Genomic DNA, 25,573 nt, shown 5'->3' on the forward strand with positions numbered 1-25,573 from the left:
AATGGTTATATAGATATTTTAGTCTTCTGCCTTTTTGTTTTGATGCCAGGCATGCTGTTAGCAATACATGCCGTGTTTTATCTGTAAATAATCCCTGAAATTCTAGAAAATATTTGACATGTTTTATGTACACAAAAAGAGAGGACTATAAGTACTGGTTGAATTATTATTATGGCATAAACAGAGACAGCCACAGAGGCAACATAAGATATTATTAGATCATAAATATTCCTCAGGGTCTAATGCAACTCCCGACCGATATCTGTGATCTCTGAAAACATTGTGCACTCGATGACAGCCAAACTTAAGCTATATCCGGAAGTCACACTGAAAGGAGTCGTCGGAGGAGCGCTGAATTGCGAGAGACCACACACGCTGCGCCGTGCTGAAACCAGAGGACCTCGTGACCTGCTTCGCCTTCCTCTGCGACATCCCGCCGATTACAAAACATTAGCAACGTTGCGTGACGTAGCCCAATGAAACAGCTTAGCTCCGAGAGTCACGTAAACACATGAAAACGACACTTGATAGCATATCTGCATTTGACTGACCTACCCTACAGCAGACAGCTTAGCGTTCGTTAGGTTCTCGAGTTCACGTCACCTCAAAGGTAAGCGCGACACACATTTTCCTTCAGAAAAACGTCTGCCATTATCGTCACCTCTTTTCAAACCTAACAAATGCAGTCCATTATTTCGCACACAATAAAAGCATAATCAAAAAAGCACTACAAAATGGTAACAGAATATTTACACGAATACATACAGTTTCAAACTTGGGGTTTGAGTCCCTCCCCCCCTCCTATAAAGGTGAATTGGAGCTGCTGAATTGCCTGTAGGTGTGAATGCGAGTGCTCTGAGATGAACGTCACATTCATTAACAAATTGTTAGTCACTTTTAATTAAGACCGGTTTAATCCCCTTTTCACTAAACTAGTGGCTCTGGAGTTAAGAAACTTATAGTGGCAGCCATGTTACACATTGAAATGGATTTCAACCTAATCTGTTGATTACATATAATGACATACTCATATATAATATGATTGTATATAAGCAAAGGTGTAGGTTTGATTTCAGCATCGTTAGGGACCAAATCAGCCCCTCATCCCTGTTCCTGTAAACCACATGGTACTCTCACAATATTGGTAAGGACACGTCCCTACCATCCGCACCCAAATGTACATCCTTGTATATAAGGTGCACTTCTGTGAATGTTTCATGCTGAAATGCCCAGTGGTTTAAGGGCTGTGCATATCATGCTATTTTGTGACTATGATTTTTATCACATTTGCTCAGGTGAAAAGGAAAACATTTTCGATTAAGCTGTTGTGGTTTAGCATCGAATGACAGGGTCATGACAGATAGTTTTACAATGTGATGCAGAGGGATCTCAGTGAAGATAAGCTTGTGGCCAGGGCAGCAGGATCTGCGAATTCAGACTTTCTAAATGGCTTGCATTTACCTGAGGTGGATAAACATTTTAGTAGGAGCCTTCAATCGATAGGACAGAACGTTCCGGAGATATGGTATTTGGCCCGAATTCATTAGACTCTTGATTAATTTTCTAGTATTTTACAAGAGGTCTGTACAAGGAACGATTTAAGTAAAGGCGGACAGACACTGAAAAAGAGGTTACTGCGAAATTACATTTTAATTTGTTCAACTTGTTTAACACAGCCGTCCTGCAAATTTTATGCATTAGTGTTTCTGGCTGGGGATTTTTGCTGAGTCTAAATTCAAAATGGCAACCATGTCATTCATCACATTAGTGTTTGTCTCAAAACACGGTGGAAAAATGGACTGATATGGTTCCTGTAGAAAATTCATCTAGCTGGGGGGCAAGGGCGTCTGAACATTTCATTTTTTAAATGATTATCTCAAGGGCCACTTTGAGATGATTTGAGGTTTTTTAGTTATATGGACAGCTAGCCTGCCAAGTGTCATCAGATACATGCCGTTGGCTTAGGGAATGCTAAAATGCTAAAAAAAAGATAAACCTGATTTTAATTAATCATTCAAAAAGTTAAGTTTTATGGTTATATTGCATGGATACCATAATACATGCCATATTATTCCCACAGTTAATTGAAGGAGACAAAAGGTTTGGTGGGTGTGTATGTGTATGTTTGTAGTAGTGTGTTTGCATGCTTTCATTCACTCGTTCAGCCTCAGCCAGGCCATTGTGACGCGTCATTTGGTTAATTGTAGAATGTGTATCTTAAAAATTGCTTGCTCAGAGGCAAACTTTGTTCTCTCTGAAAAGGTTTTATAAAAAATGTCAAGTGAAACTAGCTAATAGCAGATCAAGTTTCAAAAGCCACTTCTGCAGCTGATGGTCACGGTGATTTCACAAACGACTTGCCTCCTGTGCAAATTGAAACGCTTTTCCATATATGACTGATACATTGTTTTATGAGCTTTGTTTTATTCTAGCTGGAGCTGCGGGAAGCTGCCGCTTGTCTGCTTTCCGGTCTGCTGATTACTAAACCCCAAAGTCACAAAACGATACGCATTGAGAGCCTCAACAGACAGGCAATTAAATCTGAATTAATTCATATCTGGAATTTCATTGAAATAAAACGATAATGAAACTTCTTGCCAGAAGTAGCGCAATAACTTTCAGGAAACAAAATGCATTGCTGCTCAGTTGTAGCAGGCAGTGTTATTGTTCTAGAATTTCTCTAAAGCGTCTCCATTTTGTTATTCTCTGTATGTGCTGAATCTGCTAGCGGTCAGTGTGTTTCCTTTGTATGTGTGACACATAAGCATGGAGAAGGTGTGTTTGGACACTCTGCCTGTGATTGGAAGGTCCCAGGGTCAGCAGCACAACTCTCCAGAGCGAGACCTTTATCCTCCTTTTGTTCCAGGGACTGTCTATCCCTGCTTGTTCAAAAATGCACAAAAGCACCAGCTAAGTGAATGAAATCCAGATATTTCCATTGTATGTTGTGTGTACCTTCCTGGATGGTCCATGTTTTTACCAGAAACGCTACAGCAGACGTGTCACACATATTGGCTACTCGCTGAAGGAAAGGCAGATTCTGAGGAGATATCTCAGTATGGTATGTTTCACAAGAGCCAAATTGTAATGCATAAATGTTTCATGGAATTAATTAAGCATTTAAAACACCCATCAGTCCAACTTCTAAGCACTAATACAACACCGGGAAAAGACAGACTTTAAAAAAAACTTTACTATGAATGAAGTTGTACCTGAAAATCATTCCCAACGTAACCCGAGACGATGATAGTAAACACGTATTTCATACATTGAAGATGATCCTTAAAGTCTTAGTGCCTTTAAAAGCCACTTTAGCTCTAAAATCTGAACACGATCATTTTCTGGCCTGGTAAATTATCGACATAGTGTGTCAGTGCAATCAGCGTGATTTCTATGCCGTCAAAGGAGGAGGAAATTCGGGGGGGGGGGGCTCTCATCCGTGGCGACTGCCTGCCAGGACTCGGACTTCCTGCACAAGCCGCCCTGCTCAAATCTCTGCAGCCCAGTCGCTCCCAATTACCCCCCTATCATCACACCCAGGGTGTCTGGCCTATAAAAACGCTATCATCTGCTGACTGATAAGCAGGCTGCTCTCCAGGCAAATCTTCATTCATTGAAGTAGTGACTCATTTTTAATACTCATCTGTAAGCGAGTAAAGGCTGGACTACTTTGTTCACTGGACTTAAGCATTAGAAGCACTTAAAAGTCATATCATTTTGGACCTAAGTGACATGGTGGTGCAGTGGTTAGCACTGCAGCCTCACACCTCTGGGACCAGCCTTTGAGTCTCCACCATAGCTCCATGTGAGGAGTCTGCATGTTCGCCTTGAGTTGCTGTGGGGTCTCCTCCAGTTTCCCCCTGTAGTCCAAGGACATGCTATTGTGAAATAGAGCTACAAAATTACCTGTAGTTGTGAATGGCATGTTTGTCCTGTGAAAAGTTGGTGTTCCCTCTCTTGTGCCTGTACCCTTTGGGAGAGGTTCATGACCCTGAATAGGGTAAGTGGTTATAGAAGATGGTTGGGTTTTGGACCTTTTGTAAAAGTGTGGGCATTAAAATATAGCTCACCTCACTGTCACCAACTGCTGTCTTTAGATCAGTATCAGAAATAGTCGTACCTTAACCATATATTATATATAGGACGGCATGCTGGCTCAGTAGAGAGGACTCACACCTTCCCAGATAGGGGTTTGCATCTCAACCCAGCTCTGTGCGTATGCAGAGTTTGCAAATTCTCACGATGTTGTAGAGGTTTTCCTCTCACAGGCCAAAGGCATACAGGACAGGCCTGATATCCTGCTTTGATGTTTCTTGAAGTCCCGGTGGGGTGGTGGGGGGGTTGTTCTCAGTTAAGTTGATGATTCAGGATTTTACAGTATCACTAGCCACTTAACTTACTAATCAACAACTTCACATTGTTCTGACATCAGTTATTAGTATTTGCTCACAGAGTCAATGTTTTTATCCAGAACAGTAACTTTTTAAAATAGTTTGAAATATTTACAGCGGGCAAAAGTATGTTAAGTACTTTGCTCGAGGGTATAGCTTCCTCGAGCGCCTTCAACCAACAGTTTTTAGGCTGGTTAAATTAATAATATTAAATAATAAAGCTTGAAACTAATGGGATGAAATGGAATTAAATAGACTCTTTAACAGACCCAAACCAAGACTGTGTTTGGTTTGGGGTTCAAAAACACAAGACACATTCACCAGTGGCCAGTACTACGAAGCGGGGTTACTGGCTTATCGGGGTAACTTGTCGGATTTAAGGTACCACAGTTTAAATGGACTTCATATTCGCTCACTTACATTTTGCCCAGACTACCTTAAATCCGACAAGTTACCCCGATAAGCCAGTAACCCCGCTTCGTTGTACAGGCCCCAGGACTTGAACAGATCCTTCACAGAATTCAGTGTTGTTGTGCACGGTTGGATACAGATGCCTTACAGAATTCAGCGTTACTATACAGGCTCTGATACAGATACGTTATGGAATTCAGTGTTACAGTAGAGGAGTCTGATTCAAATCCTTCACAGAATGCAGTCTTATTGTATAGGGGTTGATATGGATCCTTTATAGATCAGCGTTACTGTATAGGAAATGGTGTAGCCTTCACAGGACAAAGTCTCATTGTACAGGGTAAGGTACAGAGGTACAGTTTCAACAGAATTCAGAGCTTTGAAGGAAATGATCACAATACAGCATAATTTGGGTATTCCCTAGCTGAAACAGTAGCACTCTTTAAGAATATGATAACTGCCCTTTGTACTCCAACAACAACAAGGACTAATCTTACACAGCAATGGCAGCTGTCATTAAGAAGGATACGAAATAAAAAATAAAAATGTATGTCACTGAGACTCGACGGAGTAAAAAAAATGCAGCAACGGCATGTGCCGACTATGGTGACAGAATTCAATTTATGTGAAGACTTTTTCTGTAGGATTTGAATTTTACAATTCATTTAGAAAAGCCAGGCCCGAATCAGGAGCGCGGTCCCTTGTCACAGTGAAACCAGACACATGACAGAACAAGCCGAGATGTCAACATCATGCATACCTTCACGACAGCTATTGGCTCTCAGTGTCCAACCTGAGACATCTGCTCAGTTTTCTGAGGTGTGTTAAATACTGTAGTCAGTAATGTATGGTTCTGGATGCCTGTTTCAGTGAAATGAGAACGAATTGAGATGCAGATGTTTGCCATTAGTTCATAACCTTGTCACTCACCTTCCTTCCCGACCTTTTTTCTTCCAGGATGATGTCATGGACAAGCTGCTCGGTATTCCTGCGTGATGGTCAGAGCGCCCTCCTCAGGCTACTTCCCGCACCTGACCTCCTCACCCCAAACAAAGAGGTAACCATGGTAATAAGCCAGTACAATTCCGTAACTCACTATACGTTTTTTTCAGTTAATTTGGAAAAAAACCCACAGAAAACATCGATCCAACCAATGAGATCATGAGAACTGGATATTCTGGCACCATATATGACTGCGTGTGGATATAGGAGTATATGGGGCCTGTCTGCTTTAAAATGAACTTTGCATGATGTTCAGTCATTTTTAACATTACCAGGCCGGTCAGCGATGGTGGAACTAACAAGATTTGCCAGTGTCAGAGAGTACGAGAGCAGAGAAAATCGTATTCCCTGCCTCATGTTTGGAAGAATGAGTTAAGGAGGTCCGCCGTTCACTTTATGGAAACGGTGTCCTGGCCGCAGGGTAATGCTGAATTAGTTTTTACTGTAGACGAGCGGAGACCAAAGAAGGCGCCGCAATGGGGTTTTCTGTTCAGTAAGTGAGCGAGAATCCGTGGTGTCTCTCTGTGAACAGACCGGCCATGTGACCTGAATCCTCGTCCTGCTGTAGGAGAGACAGGGATCTGTGCTGCCAGACAGCAGGGTTTACAGAGAAACTGAGCTGGGAAAACAGTGGTGATGAATCAGTGTTCATCTTCCCCGTTTTTACAGGTAAGCTCTTTCAGGCAGCTTTACGGTAATTAACAGCGATTCTTCCAGAACTGAAAACTGGAAAAACAAATTACAAAATGGTGGGAAAACTTGAAAAATGACCCTTACAAAGAGGGAAGTCAAGTAGTACTCCTGAAAAATACCGCCCATCTCTGTATGAGTGGCTAATAAAAATGTCCACAAGAAACCTTATCACAGAAGACAGCACGTGGGGGTCAGCAATCTGAGTCATGTGATCCAGCTTCTGGGAGCCAGGAAAGAGGATGAGAGGGTGATGCAGACGACTGTGTCGGTGCACTGGAGCTGCCAACACTTGGACCATTCTTTGGATGCAGGGTGGCTGTTGGGGTCCAGGTGATGATCTATTAGCTCAGGGCCAGATGGTCCCAAGCAGGAGATTAAATGGAAAGGAGAAAACAGAGGCAACATATCTTGTTTATAAATAGCCATAAAATGTTATAGAAACAGAAAAAAAGTACAGAATAGCTCCAGTGAGTTACGGCCAAACAGTGAGATATGTGACAAAGATGTGAAGGAAAATATACGCGAGACCTGAGGCAATCAGAACCAAATCCCAGCAACAGGAACTACCCTTATTTTACATTTATCAGCGATTGGCCTCTAGTTCTCATTGTATTTCTATTCTCGAACAATCATAATGTGCAAATTATTTTTACATTACTTTCTACATAATACTAAGAACGGCTGGCATTTCTGATTGAGTTCGTGAGAAGGTGACATCACGACATGAGCTTTCAGCGTGGAACACGAACGTCCTATACTGTTTTACTCATGACTGAAATGCAGCGCTCAAAAGAGGGAGAAACAGGACCCATATCATGTTTTGGGTTAGGGATGCTCCAAATTTTAAATTTAAATGCTGGAGGGATATTATGACATCTGGATGTAATGTTTTCTTCTTAATGTTTTCTACCATCTTATCCAGGGTGTGCCCCGTGCCACCTGATAACCACTTTAATCGAGACGAGCAGTTAGAAGATGGATGAACAAATAAAGGAAAATTATCTTCGAAATTTTCTGGTTTTCTAGCAGCACAATCCCAAGTGTGGATATTAAGTGCCCTCTTCAGGGCTTGCACGGTAATGCAGCTATCAGGCCAATGTTCAAACTATTCTCCAGGTTTATCTCAAAAAACACAGCCAGCAAATCTCATTCAGTCACCTGTCGTGACTCGCTGTCGTGACTCGCTCCAGCTTGAGTTTTTCCTTGCTCTTGAAAAGGGTAGCATCATTTTTGTCACTTCTGGAGTTACATGGGACTATAGTATTTAACTCATCACTCCGCTTGCCAGAATACACGTTTTTTTCATGGGATTTTTGAAAACGTGTTAGGCCTTGATTGAGAATAGTGTAATATCTTAACTCCAGGTTATAAATAAATGGCATAGAGGAGAAAGTAGGATCAGCCAGTCCCTACGGCAATTGGGGTTAAGGGCCTTGCTGAAGAGCCCAATGCGGTATCACTCTGCTGACTCTGGGATATGAACCAACAACCGTCTGAGTCCCAACCCACAGAGCTGCCCCCCCTCCAAATTATATTTTATTACTTTTCTGGTCAGTGCATAATTCCATATATGTCATTTTAGAGTTTTGATTATTCAAAAATTATAGACAATAGTAAAAATAAACCTTTCTATGGGTAAGTGTGTCCAAACTTTTGACTGGCACAGTATGACAACATTTATCAGTCTTTAAACTGTGGGGTTATGGGATGGCTGCAAAATATATTTTATTTATACTTAGTTTTATTTATATATACATATTTAGGGGGTAAATTACTACATTATTGCGTGAGCGCAATTATACTATGATATTGCGTGCGGTGCATTGCAGGCCTAATGTCTGAATGTTACGTATATGAAGGAATGAAGTTTGTTTGGGTCATATTAGGACTATGATTTTATAATCGTGCTTTATGAATAGGAATAAAGTAAATATTTTAAGTCCCATGTTTCTTTCAGAGTCCAAGCCCTTGCAGGCCCTTTCAAAGTAAGAATCAGCTGACAAACCAAAGCTACTCGAGGTTGTTATCCTTTGGTCATCCGTGTTCTTAGCTGCTGACGCGGGTGTTGATGTTGGTCCTGCTGGTGTTATTGACACTGCAAGGCCTAGACCATCTTAGCCACAGGTAATGCATCCGATTCGATTTCAAGTGAACATCGAGTTCTTGGGGTTTCATCAACTCGAGAGAGACAAATTCGGCGAGTTCAAATGCAGAAAACGGCAAGCTGCGATCTGCCCGGAGATGGAGAGAGACTCGCGGTGCTGTCCTTTGCTTTTATAGCCTATATGTATGCGTATCTGGCAAGCACTGAAAGTCATTTTTTAATTTGGCAGTTTTTGCTTTTACAGCTATCAGTGCAGCAGGCCTGTGAAACTCCTGCAATTTGGTTCTATCTGAGAAATGGTTAGCCTTGGGAGGATGGGGCTCTGACTGCAGTGTGGGAAGGGAAAAGTGTTCCTGATGTGTGTAGTTTTGGAGGTCAGAGATCTGCCAGAGGGGTCTCAAAAAGGCAGTGAACCAGACGGGAAACATGAGAGATGATAATGACCACCCTCACTTCAAGAGCTGATGGCGGGTCCTATCCCATAATTTTTAATGCCTTATATACACTCACCTAAAGGGTTATTAGGAACACCTGTTCAATTTCTCATTAATGCAATTATCTAATCAACCAATCACATGGCAGTTGCTTCAATGCATTTAGGGGTGTGGTCCTGGTCAAGACAATCTCCTGAACTCCAAACTGAATGCCAGAATGGGAAAGAAAGGTGATTTAAGCAATTTTGAGCGTGGCATGGTTGTTGGTGCCAGACGGGCCGGTCTGAGTATTTCACAATCTGCTCAGTTACTGGGATTTTCACGCACAACCATTTCTAGGGTTTACAAAGAATGGTGTGCAAAGGGAAAAACATCCAGTATGCGGCAGTCCTGTGGGCGAAAATGCCTTGTTGATGCTAGAGGTCAGAGGAGAATGGGCCAACTGATTCAAGCTGATAGAAGAGCAACTTTGACTGAAATAACCACTCGTTACAACCGAGGTATGCAGCAAAGCATTTGTGAAGCCACAACACGCACAACCTTGAGGCGGATGGGCTACAACAGCAGAAGACCCCACCGGGTACCACTCATCTCCACTACAAATAGGAAAAAGAGGCTACAATTTGCACGAGCTCACCAAAATTGGACAGTTGAAGACTGGAAAAATGTTGCCTGGTCTGATGAGTCTCGATTTCTGTTGAGACATTCAAATGGTAGAGTCAGAATTTGGCGTAAACAGAATGAGAACATGGATCCATCATGCCTTGTTACCACTGTGCAGGCTGGTGGTGGTGGTGTAATGGTGTGGGGGATGTTTTCTTGGCACACTTTAGGCCCCTTGGTGCCAATTGGGCATCGTTTAAATGCCACGACCTACCTGAGCATTGTTTCTGACCATGTCCATCCCTTTATGACCACCATGTACCCATCCTCTGATGGCTACTTCCAGCAGGATAATGCACCATGTCACAAAGCTCGAATCATTTCAAATTGGTTTCTTGAACATGACAATGAGTTCACTGTACTAAAATGGCCCCCACAGTCACCAGATCTCAACCCAATAGAGCATCTTTGGGATGTGGTGGAACGGGAGCTTCGTGCCCTGGATGTGCATCCCACAAATCTCCATCAACTGCAAGATGCTATCCTATCAATATGGGCCAACATTTCTAAAGAATGCTTTCAGCACCTTGTTGAATCAATGCCACGTAGAATTAAGGCAGTTCTGAAGGCGAAAGGGGGTCAAACACCGTATTAGTATGGTGTTCCTAATAATCCTTTAGGTGAGTGTACGTCGATGTGTCTCTGCTTCCATATTAATGAACTTATTTGGCTGAGATGAAGAGTTTGTATTTTTTGTTTGTTAAAATATTTTTGATTCAAGTTCTTAATTACTACTACTGATTTTCTAAAGTGCAATAACTTCTTCCAAACTACCACTTATGGCAATTGTTTTTCACTCAGCTGCGTGACATATAGATAGATGATATATCAAACATTTCTGTGTGTAGCATAGTCTATTCATATTGTGGTTGTTTTCTTTCCACAGATTTCTATTTAGATTTTATCTAGACTATTTTATTTTATATTGTTCTTGTGTTGTGTGTTGTGGCAGTCATCGCATAAGCAATTTCCTCCAGGATCAATAAAGTTTTTTGATTCTGATTCTGACATTCTTCAGAGAGAAAACAAAATATGCCCATCTGTTTGTAATACTAATTACAATGTAGTAAATTATGAAACGTATCTATATAAATACTGATCATCTCGTCAATGTTATGTATTTGAACCCATGCAGTTCCGAATCGCGTTCAATGGAAATGCCAATTGTGTGGTCATTCTAATATTATTAGTTATGAAAAGTTGCAAACCTAGCGTTGCACTTCATTCGCTAACTATCTTTTACGGTTTCCTCATTCACTATCTTACGCTAACGGAGGCGACCGCCGAGCCGAAGCCAGGGAGGCCACAGGCGAGCAGGGCGGGCTGGACCCGGCCCCGGCGCAGGTACCCCCTCCCTTTCCGGGAGACTGAGAGGTGGGGACCCGGTCGGGGTCTGCCACACTGGGGTGACGGTGGAGGAGTCACTGGGGAGGTCATGGGGGTAGTCACGGGGGAAGCCAGGGCAATCCCCGAGGGGTCCCACTCAAAATGGCCTCGGGCGGCGGGCCAACAGGGAGCGCCGCAGGAGCAGGAGGCACGGGGTTCCTCTGGGGACGCCGCAGGAGACACAGGCGCCTCTGGGGGCGCCGCAGGAGCAGCCAACTCGGCACCAGCAGGGGGCGGCACGGGGACCTCTGGGACCGCTGGGGGCTGAATAGGGAGCACAGGGGCCACGGGGAGCTGAGTAGGGACTGCAGGAGCCTCAGAGGGTGGCGACGCAGCCGGGACCGCATCCTCTGCGGGAGGAGCCAGCTCTGACCGCAAGTGTAGTAGCTTCTTTAAGGTCTCCTCCGCCCTTTCCAGCTGTTGAGGTGAAGCCACTGGAGAAACGGCGGCGGACTCCCTCCGGAGCTGCTCCAGGAGCGTAACTGCCTCTGGGGAGTCTCTTAAGGTGGGCTCACTTACCACCCGCCAGTATAGTCCCTGGAGGGTGAAAAACCTCCTAGCCATCTCCAGGCAAGGCCGTGGCTCAGGAAACACGGAGGGCGCTGCAGCCTCAGGAAACACAGGGGGCGCTGCCAGGGACCGAACCTTGTCCGTAGGCATTGTCCCTTTAAGAAACTTGGGGACCCACGGGATGACGTCCATAACAGACCTGGCCCCTTTAAGAGCCAAGCACATTCCTACTAAGGTGCGGGCTGCCGGTCCTGGCAGTCTGGCAGCCGCTATGTGGATTACAGGCATCTGTCGGGGCAAAACAGTGGTGGTGTCCGACTTAAACACCGCCGGATTAAGAATCGGAAGGGGATTTTTCCGATTCCGCGGAGGCAAGGTAACAGAGACTGCGACATCTCCCTGGAGGACCTCTGGTGCCTCCTCCTGTCTTCGGTACCTCCGCTTTTTCCTCCGTGCTGGGGGAAGCGGAGTCGGGGGCGCTTCGTGCAGGAAGCCGTCTGGCAGTCTGCTGTCCACGGCAACCCGTCTCATCATGGACTCGGCGGCTCCTTCCCAAAGCTGCCGTACCATGGAACGCACCTCTTCATACACATTTCCGGGTAGGGACATCTCTTCTAAGATGTCCCGGCCTCGGTGAGCTAGAGCCCAAAGCCCGGGATGTCCCTACCCGGGCTGCTCCAGCCAATATATCACCTCGATGTCTTCTTTGCGAGTCCTGTCATTCTGTCATGACCGTGCCTAGCACGGACCAAGGAAGCGGGCGACGAAGACGAGGAATCGGGAGTAAGGGTTTTAATTGACATTCGGAGAGGCAGACAGGACAGAAAACGGCATAACACTACAATGACAGGACTAGGGAAATAAACTCTGACGCGGACTTAAATACACCTAACTAACGAAGACAACTCAAAACAGCTGATGAGGTTAATGAGGGGGGCGAGGCACAGGAGGATCGGCACGATCGAGGTGTGACACATCCCACTGTGCACGCCTGATTAGGCAGCCATCTAAGTACAGAGACGTTGTCACTTAAAGGGCTTTGGTTGGACACCAACAGCCCCCGCGTGTTTGTTGTTATTTAAGTGTTATTAAAGTAGTAAGTAGTCAAACTGTTAAATTGGATTTATGTTATACTGTTTTACATCAACACAATGAAGGATATCAATCGTGCAAAGAAATCAATAATCTTTAAGGTTTGTATAAGATGATCTTTACTTAAAAAAAAAGCGGAGGAGCAGCGGCTCTACTCTGAGTCCCTCCCGAATGACCGAGCTCCTCACCCTATCTCTAAGGCGGTCTTCCTCCTCACCCTATCTTCCACCCTGCGGAGGAAACTCATTTCGGCCGCTTGCATTCACGATCTCGTTCTTTCGGTCACTACCCACAGCTCGTGACCATAGGTGAGGGTAGGAATGTAGATCAACTGGTAAATCAAGAGCTTTGCCTTTTGGCTCAGCTCCTTCTTTACCATGACAGACCGATGCAGCGCCTGCATCACTGCGGACACTGCACCGATCCGCCTGTCGATCTCCCGCTCCATCGTCCCCTCACTCGTGAACAAGACCCCGAGATGCGAACTGTCCCAGCGAGAGCTGAAGGTCACGGTCCGATGAGGCCAACAGAACCACATCATCTGCAAAAAGCAAAGACCTAATCCTGAGGTCACCAAACCAGACACCCTCAATGCCCTGGCTGCGCCTAGAAATTCTGTCCATAAAAACTATTGTTACGCCCCACTGTTGTTTGCTCCGCCTCCCCGTCTGGACCCCGCCCAAGTTTCCCCGCAAGCCGGCCGTCACTTCCGTCCGGCGGAAGTGAAAAGCCGGACAGCAAGACCCTTCGAGAGCTCTGCTCATATTTTGGATTGTGTTTTGGTTTACTATTTGATTGACTATTGTGTATGACGGTTTTGGTTTCTCGGATTACGATTTCTCGCTTTGCCCCTTCTCTGTACTTCTGCCCTGGTTTTGTTTGCTTTCTGGTTTTCGATCTTTCGCCCGGTTTTTGGTTTACGACTTCGCGCGCCCCTCGGACTTTACGCTTTGGCTTGTATGTGTGTTTGTGTATGTATCTGGTGCGTAGGGAGTGGTTGCCGTTTTGTTTTGTTATACTTTGTGTCCACTGATTTGGATAGGGAGTTAGGTATAGGTTTTGTTGTTTCTGTGTTCTTTGGTAGTTCAGTTAGATTTGGGTTTCGTTCGGTAGTTGGGGTTTTGTTTATTATTTTGGCCTTTATCACTCCTGAAGCTCTTGCACCAGGTTTGCTGTTCTGTGTCTGTCGTGTGTATCAAAAATATAAAAAACATAAAAAAATACCCCTTTGTCCACGTGTGTTCCCTTGTGCACCACACCCTGTGTTTCCCTTATTCCCCATTCCCTTCCTCTGTTACGCCCCAACCCTAGACTGGGGTTCGTAACAGAAATTGGGGGCTCGTCCGGGATCCCATTGTTTGGGATATTACCCACCAGGATATTGTTATCTGGGATTTCACTGTTTTGTATCGTTCCCCTGTGTTGCCTGTGTCACTCGATTGCTGTGTGTTTTTCGGCTTTGCTTGGCGGTTTACCTGTGGTAGGGATAGTTTGTGTAACTAGGTTTAGTATGGCTACGTTCGACCTGCTTGAGTTTACGCTGAACCCCACAGCGGAACAATTTGAGGCTTGCAGGAAGTCTGACCTGGTAGCCATAGCGGGATTCTTCAACGTGGTGATCCCTGTCGGTGCCTCGAAGCAGGTGATTAAGCAGGTCCTGCAGGACGAGTTGGTTATGCAAGGAATCCTGCCAGAGCCTGGAGATCTCTCGGGTGTTGCACCTAGCCCAGCCCGGTCGCCTACGACGGCGGAAGCCGGAGGCCCGGTGGCAGGGCCTCGCATGGATCCCAAGAATCTCGGCTCGTCTAAGGAGGAGATCCTCCTCACAATTCGGCTGAGAGAAACCGAACTGGAGATTAAGAGGCAGGACTGCCAGGCCCAACTCTTACGGATTAGGGCTTTGGAGATGGAAGCAGAGCGGGACGCTGCCGTGCAAAGGGCGAGGGTAGGCCAGGCACAGCCTGTTCCTCCGCCGCGGAAGGTAAGCTCGCCCCTTGAAACTGCTCGCTCCACCGCTCGTGCTGGTGTAGGTTCGCCGGACGAGAACGTGCGTCCTAATCCTCAATCTCCGCTGGGTTTAACTCGATCTCCTGAAAGGGAGAACATTGGATTTGACGTGAGTCGCCATATTGGACTCGTGCCCATATTTAGAGAAAATGAAGTGGATGCATATTTCCCCATCTTCGAGTGCATCGCGACCACTTTGAATTGGCCCAGGCACCTTTGGTCGCTTTTGCTTCAATGCAAACTCGTAGGGAAAGCTCAGGAGGTATGTTTGGCTCTTGGATTAGAACAGAGTCTAGATTATGATGTGGTGAAGGCCACTGTTTTAAGGGCTTATGAGTTAGTGCCCGAAGCATACCGGCAGAACTTTCGAAAACTTTGTAAATCCGCCCAGCAAACCCACGTGGAATTCGCTCGGGAGAAGTCACTCCTCTTTGATAAGTGGGGTACCGCTAGTGGTGTGACTGACTTTGATCATCTTAAAGAGCTGCTTTTGTTAGAGGAGTTTAAAAACTGTGTACCTGATCGTGTGGTTATCTACTTGAATGAACAAAAGGTGACGTCTCTTGCGGAAGCCGCCACCCTCGCTGATGAATTCATACTGACCCATCGAACCGTGTTTGTTCCTACCCCTATGCCTCGTAAACTCCACCCTAGATCGGTGCTGACTCCTGAGACGGCTGTTTCTACCCCACGCGTAGAAACCAGGGAATGTTTCTATTGCCATGAAGTTGGTCATCTGATATCTGTTTGTCCTGCGCTTCGGCGCAATAATACCTGTTCGGCTGTTAGGAAGGTAAATGTTGCTGATTGTGTTATTGATGTCTCGCCGCCAGCCCACTCTGTTGAACCTGCCTTCCAACCATTTGTGTTTTCTGGTTTTGTTTCGTTCGATGATGCCGATGTACATACCCCTGTAACCATTTTGCGTGACACTGGAGCTGCTCAGTCCTTTATACTAGACGATGTGTTACCCTTTACTGACTCGACGTACACTGGTTATGATGTTCTTGTGCAAGGGATTGAGTTAGGAACTGTGAGAGTGCCTCTGCACCAAGTGTATTTGAAAACCGATGATTTCTGTGGTTTTGTTAAAGTGGCTGTTCGACCTCGTCTTCCTGTTTCGGGTGTGACATTCATTTTGGGGAACGACATAGCAGGAGGAAAGGTAGTTCCACTACCCGAGGTAGCGTCAGAGCCAGGGTGCTGCTCTGACAATTTGGATGTTGAATATCCTGCTGTATTCCCCACCTGTGTTCTCACTCGGTCCCAGGCTCGAAAATTTGCAGACATTGAGCTAGCTGACACCTTTATGGCTGATCAGGAGATCACCATTTTGCCCCCGTGCTCTAGTCCAGAACCTAAACTAGAAGAACTTATTCCACCCCAAGCCACTGATAGCATGTGTACACGGGGAGAGTTAATCTCCGCTCAGGAAGCTGACCCCTCCCGGAAGGAGTGCTTTGATTCGGCCGTGGAGAAAGCAGACTTAGCAGACCACTCAGTAGCTTACTTCTTGGATCATAGTGTGCTAATGAGGAAGTGGACACCTCCTCAGTCTCCCAAGGAATGGGCTACGGTATTTCAGGTTGTTGTTCCATGTCCCCTCAGACCTCAAGTATTAGCCTTAGCTCACGATCACCCGTGTTCAGGTCACCTTGGAATTAGGAAGACGCTCGCCCGCATAACCAAGTGCTTCTATTGGCCAGGGATAAATTCGGACATAAAGAGATACTGTCGTTCGTGCCACACTTGCCAGTTAGTCGGAAAGCCTAACCAAATTATTCCCCCCGCTCCCCTGCGCCCAGTCCCAGCGATTGGGGAACCATTCGAACATGTCTTTATTGATTGTGTGGGTCCATTACCCAAAACCCGTTCAGGTAACAGTTATCTCTTTACATTAATGTGTGCCACCACCCGTTATCCCGAAGCAATACCCATGCGGAGCTTAAAAACAAAAGGGGTGGTGAAAGCGCTAATAAAATTGGCACATTTGGTTTACCGAGATATGTACAGTCCTCTGTTACGCCCCAACCCTAGACTGGGGTTCGTAACACTATGAAAAGAATCGGTGACAAAGGGCAGCCCTGACGGAGTGCAACTGTCACCAGAAACAAGTCCGACTTATTGCCGCCCAAGCAGACCAGGCTCTGGCACCGGTCATACAGGAACCGAACAGCCCTCAAAAGGAAGCCCAGCACCCCATACTCCTGGAGCACCCCCTACAGGACTCCCCGAGGGACACGGTCAAATGCCTTCTCCAAGTCCACAAAACACATGTAGACTGGTTGGGCAAACTCCCATGAACCCTCCAGAACCCTGCGGAGAGTATATAGCTGGTCCACTGTTCCCAGGTCATGCTGGAAGGGCCTGGCCGGCCAGTCCCGGTCGCTGCGCCCTTGGAGGCCCCTGCCATGCTGCCGCCCATTTCGGCTGCGCATGTGCACGACGACCGCCAGCCTGCTGCCGCTGCGCACAACGCCCGCCAGCCTGCTGCCACGCACGAGGTCGTCGTGCACATGCGCAGCCGAAATGGGCGGCAGCATGGCAGGGGCCTCCCAACGCCGTCTCCGCCTGCAGATACGCCCAAGGCTCCTAGGCCTCCGCCGCTACCCAAGGTCCCGGTTGCACCACCGCCCGTCTCTGCTCTGCCTGTCTCTGCTCTGCCCGAGGCTCCTGGGCTTCTACCTCCTTCTCCACCCGAGACTCCAAGGGCTCTGCTCGCTGCTGAGCCTGAGGCTCCAACCCCGCCTACGCTGGAAATCCCTGTCCCCGAGGAAGTCCCAGACTGTGTCGTCATCATTCCTCCTCCCTTAGTGGAAGGAGAGTAGGAGCTCGAACGGAACCCCTCGGGGATCTACCTGCTAGGCCCCAGGGACTCTGGTGCTGGAATGACTCCTCTGCCCTCTCCCCAGCACAGTTGATCCTATCCAGAGCCCCGCCTATCGGTGTCCCAGAAAGGGAGGGGACAATGAGGGGCAGTTCACCCCTTTTCTGGGACACGCTTGGCTCTGAAGAGGGCCGGGTCTGGGGGGAATGCTATCCCACGGATCCCCAAGCGAACAGCGCCTGCTTCTGAGGCACAGATCCCAGCGCTAGCCCCAGGGGTTTCCGTGCCGCAGGATCCGTCCTCGGCACCTCCTGCTCCTGGTTTTCCGGTTCTGGACCCGGTTCCAGCTTCACCAGCTACCGGGACTCCGGTCCTGTCCCCTCAGCGACCCCAAGGAACTCCTCCTGGAGGCGGTCTTCCCTGCTGATGCCCCAAGCGGGTCGACCCCCTCCCAACTTCCGTCTCTCGGTGTCCCGCAAGAGGAGGGGACACCTGTGTAGAGGTCGGGGCTTGCCTATGGTTCCCCTGGTACCTGCTTGCCAGTCACCTATGGGCTCCCCTCCGAGGGCTGGTCAACCATCCTCAGTCCTGCCTTCTCCGCCTTGTCAGCCTCCTGCAGGCCTGCCAAAGGTGCCTCCTTGGCCCTCCTCTTCGGCCACTCCGGCTTCGGCCGCTCGGTCACCCGCGGCCCCTCTGGCTACCACCTTTCGCCCGCTGGGGTTCCCTCGGGCCCCCCTTGTTCCTTCACCCTTCGCCTTTCTGCCTCCTGTTTTTGTCCCTCCTGTTTCTGTTCCTCATCCCTCTGTGTCTCCTCCGTTTCCTCCTGGTCCCTTTGTCCCTCCTGTTTCTGCTCCTCGAACCTCTGTGTCTCCTCTGTTCCCTCCTGGTCCCTTTGTCCCTCCTGTCTCTGCTCCTTGTCCCTCTGTGCCTCCCGTGTTCACTCCTTGTCCTTCTGTTCCTCAGTTCTCTGTTCCCCCTGTGTCTCCTTTTCTGGTTTGTCTGTCTGCGTTTCCCGTTCTTTGTCAGGTCCTGTCTTACTACTTGTCCCTGTGCTTGTTCTGTGTTTCGGTTTTGTTCCCTGTGCCTCATTAATGGTTTTGTCCTGTTTTTCCAGGTCCTGTTTTCCTGGTCCCGTTTCTCCGTTCCCCCGAGGCGCGCTCGGAGTTCGCGCCTTTGAGGGGGGGTTCTGTCACACCCTGTCTGTACCGCCCTCATATGGACCACGCCTACCTCATTAACCCCGTGTGGAATCCTTCCGTTTACCTGTTGTGTTGCATTTCCTGCTTGTAGTTCTGTGTATATTAGTCCGCGTTCAAGTCTGTTTCCCTAGGTCTGTCATTAATGTTACATGTTTCCCCCGAATAAACCGTTCTCTAGTATTCACGGCTCCCTTCACCTGCTTCCCTGCAAACCAATCGTAACAATAATCATGTTAATTCATGTATTGAAAGGAGTTTGACAGTAGTCAGTGTTTAGTACTGCTGTAAGGTAAACACTACCAGGTTTTATTCATAAATGGTTAACGGTTGAGAATATTCATTCATAATTAAGAAAAGTAACCAAAAAGTAATCAAATGTAATCAGTTACATTACTTTCATATAGTAATTGAAATAGTTACATTTTATTTAAAATGTAATAGTAGTGTAACTTGTAATTGTAATGAATTACATTTCCAAAGTAATCTTCCCAACACTGGCAAAATACACCTTTTATTCACTAGAAGTAAAGACATGACGTATGAACTAGGAAAAAAACATGACTGCTCTTTAAAACCTAAAAAAATGACCTGACAAATCAAAATCGGAGCTTCAATCAAATCTCCAAGTTTTGTGGTATTGGCAACAATATTGCATTTTTTTCCAGTAGGGGAGGTTGTCATAGTTGGTATTAGGGATCATACAAATGAATGGATGGTCCCTATAAAGATATGAGTACAGGTCGGTCTGTGTGTGTGTGTGTGTGTGTGTGTGTGTGCCTTACACACACTGCAAATAGAGTATTAAATCTGTCACGAACAATTTTCAGACTTTGTAATGCAGCTTGCTGATAGCAGTTATTTAAACAATTTATCACATGAACTATGGTCTATTTAGATTAGGATCTTTAGTGCCCTGGAGCCACTGCAGTGCCAGACTCTCTAGGGTCATTTATAGAGTCCAGCCTTCAGCAGACAGCTGGGCGCTTAAGGCACTTCAGAAGTGAGACTTGCAGTAGTAGCATCTTCATTTTGCACCTCTGTCTTTTTCCACAGTACTTTCCATTAATGGCTCAGCAGGAGTACAAGACGCTCAATGACTATCTGTTCGAGTATAAAGGAATGACCTTCCCCATAGGCGAGGATTATAACATTACTCCGGAGTTCATAGACAGCTTAGAGCACTTTGAGATCAGAGACAGCGATGTCTTCCTTGTCACCTTCCCGAAATCTGGTAAGATATTTGCACGTTCTGAGTTAAGAGTTGATCATTTTGGCTTATTCCACTAAAGGTTGTAACTCTACTTATGTGCAAACTTATTAGTCAACACAAGGCCTAAAACAGCAAAAAGGCCTAGATCTCTCAGTAATATATCAAATTATTTTAATAAAGGTGTTTTATCAATGAAAGCAGAGGACATTAGTGAAAATACCACTGACTTTATGTGTTGGTACACTGTCAGTAATTTTGTTCCCCAAGGTATAAACAACATTAATATACCCTCAGTGGTACAAAAATGTTCCTCAGCATCCACGCCTGTACCTTAAAAGGTACATTTACCTACAGCTAGTGTACAATTGGCAGACCCTTGAGGGTACAGTCCTTGTGACAAGTAATTGTACCCTCAAAGGTATAAATTGGTACTTTTTTCTGACAGTGTATACATTATCATTAAACTAAACTTAAAATACACGATTGTGACTTCTGTGTTAATTCGAATTGAACGTTATTCACTGGGCCCAGCAAGGGCCAAATTACCAGCCTGATTTTGCCGAGTTTAACGCGTCCCTGAGTCAACAAGGGAGAGGCTTGTGTTTCATTTTTTTAACATCAACACATTAAATAAATAACTACCCATTTTATAGTGTTATTTTTTTGTTAAGGGACATATCATAGTGACGATAGGAACATGGTTACCTGCAAAGGCTGTACTGAGCAATGTACTGTACAGGCGCGACTTGATTTCAGCACACACAACGTCACATTAGAAGGAAAAGGAGCTGGTTGGTGGCTCACAAAATTCAACAATGTAACACAAGGAAAATGTTACATCGACTTGCCATATAAAATGAACAATATACGATCATATTCAATATTTTAGATATTGAATCACATCAAATTGTATTCAGTACCCGTATCATTTAGAAAAAAAGTATCGTGTATTAAATAAACAGTGATGACCACCTTCATGTTGGACTAAAATGACTGTATTTACTTAGTTGTGACCTCTGGACTGGCCACCGTGTTCTGCGGAGGCCAGATGCAGGGACAGACCAGTCACCAGGCATGTGCTATTCAATTGGTGCCCAGTAGCCAAAACCTTCTTATAACAGTATTCTTCAAAATCTCCCACAACCGCCACTACCACCGAAGGCATCTGAACGCGGCGTGGACCACGTGACCTGATGAATTCCTGCCTCCTGTACATCTTCCTAACTCTCTCACTTTCCATGTTCACAACTTTCAGTGACTCACAAACTCAACAGGCTCTTCACTTTCCTTTAAAAAGGGGAATCTATAATATATTTGGTTATTTTTAAAAGCTGTATAGGGATAAAGGAGAGCATGGCAGATGAGCCTCTGCCTCAGATAGACCTCTGTCCTGATTTCACAGGTCTGAGCACCATGACGGAGCCCTAAGCCTCATGTGTGACAGGGGTCTGTCTCCATGGAGACCACATGAGCTGCCTAACAGATCGATCCAAACATGTGCATCAATCAAAAAAAATTACAGGCAGGATAAGACAGTCTGACACTGATGCATTTAAATTTGACATTTAAATATAAAGTAGACATTGTATAGGTGAGTTAATTATCTTCCAAGTGTAATATGATCCTCAGATGAATATGATGCATCTTTCACACGCTGTTTGATCCTCCTGCATAGTTAATAGTCCGGATAGCTTAACTATTAAACATGCATCCGACACTTTCCAATGTGAGCATTTACATGCCCTTAACCTTCAGGCATTTACAAGATCTCAAGATCAGTTAATCTCAAGTGAATCTCAAGATCAGTTAAACATTTACTTTTAAAGCTTCTCCAAAGCTTTAAACTTCACCCAGGACCCACTCAAGGCACAAGCAAACTAAGCAGCTGCTTAGAGCCCAGTGGCCACCAGGGGGCCCCCCATCTGATCAGCCTGTCAGAATGGGAAGGAGGATGACAAATGACAATTAGGTTATCCAAATACTGCTTAGGGCCCTGAAAATGGGTGCCTCGGCCATGCCCCCCCCCCCCCCCACCACCACCACCACCATTTAATTATTTTGAATAAAGTGTCTCTGCTGTTAGATAACTACATACAGTGCAAGTGGCTGTGTCGAACTGACATTTTTAGAAGTGCTGGCCAAACCAGTGTGGGTCTGGAATGAACATCTATCACAGCCTGTCACCCCCCCCCCTCTCTCTCTCTCTCCCTCTCCCCCACCATCTGACTCCCCCTCATATCGGCATCACCTGCAGGTACTGTGTGGACCCAGCGCATAATTACCCAGCTCTTCAACGACACCTTTCCGGACGATGTGGACCAGTTCACATACATCCGCATGCCTTGGCTGGAATTCGTAGAAAAGAGTATGGATTACAACAGTCGCCCGTCCCCCAGGCTCTTCTGTTCTCACCTCCAGGAGCAAGTGGTTCCCAGAGGCCTGCATAAAAAAATGGCCAAGGTGAGATTTCCAGATGTGTTAATACTGGATATAGAGGGGAAAGAGCACCTCATAAGTTCATGGATAGTAAACTCCAGACCCAAAAACCGGCATAACATTTCCCACTATATCCAGTTGATACTTTGGATACAGGCAGGGGTGTCAGAGGAGACATGGATACCCTGGCAGATTCCGGGGGGGCCCAGCCCTATAACAGGGGCCCCAAAATATAGGTTTGGGGCCCAGTCAGCAAAGTGAGGGTCAATGTGGCATTTTGTAAGGAGTCCAGAAATCCTAGCTATGCCTCTGGGTAAAGCACTTTGTAAAGCAAATAAATGTGATGTTACACAGGGCTGTAAACTTTAAGCTGTACGTCCCACAGTGCAGGATGAGTGAAATGTGCTCATGCTTCATGTAACACTGGAAAATTCATCACCACCCTCCCCTTCCACAAATGAATGAGCTCATGCAAAACCACAGCGCAAAAAAGATTAACAATTGTTTCTCACATTTGTATACAATGCTGTATGACACTGTGTAACCTGCTGCATGACACTGCATATGCCAATAGTATCCATTTCTCTCAGGTCATTTATGTTACCAGGAATCCCAAAGACACCATGGCTTCCTACTTCCACTTCTCCAAGTTCATGATCAAGCTGGAACAACACAAAGACATGAACCAAATGATGGACAGATTTCTCCGTGGATGGAGTGAGTGCTGCTCGGGGCGTCGTGATGATGGTCTTGATGTTCCTGACTATGGTCCTTCCTGGTCTGGGTCTGACATTATGGGCAAGCATCAGACACGTGTCCATTGTTCTGTATGGCTCTGAGGGTTAGGATATTGCGTTCATTATCAGAAGGCTGCCAGTTCAAATGCAATGGTTGGAAGAGTGATGTCACCATTGGGCCCTCGGGAAAGGCCCTTAACCCGAATTGCTCCTGGGACATTGTTTATCCCTGCATAGCCTTTAAGTCAATATGGAGAAAAATGGATAATCAGCCCTGCTGTCCTTTATTACTGTTCTTCCCAGTGATTGGTGGTTCCTGGTTTGACCATGTTACGGGCTGGTACAAGAACAGAGACAAGTACAACATCCTGTTCTTAAGCTATGAGGAGATGATCAAGGTGAGGAAAGAGGGGCATGATGCTCTTTTAAAGGATTTTTTCTTAATTTGTGTATGTGTTGTGTATGTTTTAAATCAGTACATAGCGTATATGTCTGACGATGTTAACCCAGTCATTTCCAGATGTGTACTAGCCCAAGGATCCTTATCTTCTCTAACACTTGTCATATGTGGTGGACTAGCTTTGTCTGCATGTCAGCACGCCCCACTTGTGTCTCCTACAGGACCTAAGGTCCAACATTGTGAAGATCTGCGAGTTCCTGGGGAAGAACTTGTCCGATGCCGCCATCGACAGGGTGGTGGAGATGTCCACCTTTAAGAACATGAAGGACGACATCAAAGCCAACTACGAATCACTACCTAATGATGTCATGGACAAAGACAAGGGGAAGTTTCTACGCAAAGGTCAGAAAACAGCTGTGTGTTTTGATAAATCTGTTATTAAATGACTCATCTGTGGTGATGCACCTTTCCTGATGGTAAAGTGTTTATGTAATCTTAGTGAGTTATAACTCTGGAAATATTAACCATAACCACAGAACCCCACACAGGATTATCACTGCTCCCTAGGTCTGATTTTCCTATCTGCTTGTTTGTTTCTTTGTTGTTTAATGCACTTAATGCAATTATTTTCCATATCCTGTGGCTTCCAGATAAAGGTGACAGAACTTCTTTAATGTCAGCAGAGATGCATTTACTTAGGTGACATTTCTATCCAAATGAATTTACAGTTTTAATGCATTTATGTAATGTTTTACTGGAGCAATTCAGCTTTCACACTTTGCTTTTGCCTGTTTGGGGACTTTAACCACTAACCTTAAAGGTACATACTGTACGTCGTCACTAACCTTAAAGGTACATACTGTACGTCATCACTAACCTTAAAGGTACATACTGTACGTCGTCACTAACCTTAAAGGTACATACTGTACGTCGTCACTAACCTTAAAGGTACATACTGTACGTCGTCACTAACCTTAAAGGTACATACTGTACGTCGTCTTCGTCCGATGCTCTAATCAGCTGGTGTTATGCAGTACTGCTCCTGATGCCAAACTGCCTGTGTTTTTGTGATCTAGGTACGATCGGGGACTGGAAAAATTTACTGACAGTGGCACAGAATGAGAAGTTTGACCAAGTGTTCCAGGAGAAGATGAAAGATGTGCCATTAACCTTCATCTGGGATGTCGATGAGCTGCACGGATGACAAGGACACGGAGACACTGTGACTTTAATGAGTTACAGTCCCACAGAAGATAAAAGGAAATGCTGATTCCTGGATATAAATGGACTATCGCAGATTACACCACCCACTCCAACACTGCCGCCTTAACCACCCAAAATAAAATTTCAGATCATATCTGGAGCAAATCTCCTTCATCAGTATAGAATAACATTGCATTGCTCAATTACAGAAACAGCTTCCTCATCAGATGTACAACCGGTAAAGGAATACATGCCATATTCAGGTATCGAACAACCTTAGATTTGGCAGAGCTCTTTTCAAATAAACAAACAATCAAAAAACAAATTAATAAATGAATAAAAGTTAGGGACTTTACTATGACATGTTAAATTTAAAGTTTGAAAGTTGTAACATCTTGCACCCCCCCAGAACAGTACACAAAATAGTGCTTCTGATTAAATATCTATTTGGCCTATTTTGTGGCTTAGTACTAGAGTATAAAGCAGGGGTGGGCAATCTTATCTGCAAAGGGCCAGTGTGTCTACAGGTTTCGGGGATAACCTTTAATCAGCATTTCAAACCCAGGGGAGAGGATTCTTCAGCCAATCAGTCCTCTAGTTAGTAATGCATTTCATTCAGAATTTTCGAGGTTGGGAGCATGCTTACGTAAACTGTAGTACACACTTCCCCAGGTTTATGTTAATAATCTACAATGGGAACAACAGGTCAATGTTCGTGCAAAAAACTATCCAGCTCTTCATTGGCTCTGCACTGCCCATCTCTTCCCCGTCATGTCTGACCACAATTTTAAAGACAGTTTAAGGCGATTGTTGTTGTGCTGAGCATGTTTCACAAACATACCCAAATTAAATGCTTTTGCAGGCTGGT

At 45.6% G+C, this 25,573-nt stretch overlaps 1 protein-coding gene across 2 annotated transcripts; it reads left to right on the forward strand.

Moving 5' to 3' along the window:
- The first annotated feature begins 472 nt into the window (after positions 1-472).
- LOC111845286 (amine sulfotransferase-like) lies at positions 473-25,573 on the forward strand. Of its 2 annotated transcripts, XM_023814627.2 has the most exons (9): positions 587-610; positions 5,760-5,859; positions 6,337-6,473; positions 19,773-19,950; positions 22,184-22,389; positions 22,956-23,082; positions 23,406-23,500; positions 23,724-23,904; positions 24,579-25,573. In XM_023814627.2, the coding sequence occupies exons 3-9, from the start codon at positions 6,441-6,443 to the stop codon at positions 24,704-24,706; spliced, it is 948 nt and encodes a 315-aa protein (XP_023670395.2). In that variant the 5' UTR covers positions 587-610; positions 5,760-5,859; positions 6,337-6,440; the 3' UTR covers positions 24,707-25,573. The 2 variants fall into 2 exon arrangements, with proteins under 2 accessions (XP_023670394.2, XP_023670395.2); XM_023814626.2 differs by lacking the exon at positions 6,337-6,473 and having other exon boundaries at positions 473-610.

This window comes from Paramormyrops kingsleyae, chromosome 5 (genome assembly GCF_048594095.1).
Source record: "Paramormyrops kingsleyae isolate MSU_618 chromosome 5, PKINGS_0.4, whole genome shotgun sequence".
In the NCBI taxonomy this organism is placed as follows: Eukaryota; Metazoa; Chordata; class Actinopteri; order Osteoglossiformes; family Mormyridae; genus Paramormyrops; species Paramormyrops kingsleyae.

Excerpts from the sequence above, each read along its gene's own strand:
- LOC111845286 (XM_023814626.2), top strand. The coding sequence starts at position 5,761 with ATGATGTCATGGACAAGCTGCTCGGTATTCCTGCGTGATGGTCAGAGC. Across the intron at positions 23,501-23,723 it reads GCTATGAGGAGATGATCAAG|GACCTAAGGTCCAACATTGT; the intron begins GTGAGGAAAGAG and ends TGTCTCCTACAG. Across the intron at positions 23,905-24,578 it reads GGGGAAGTTTCTACGCAAAG|GTACGATCGGGGACTGGAAA; the intron begins GTCAGAAAACAG and ends TTTGTGATCTAG.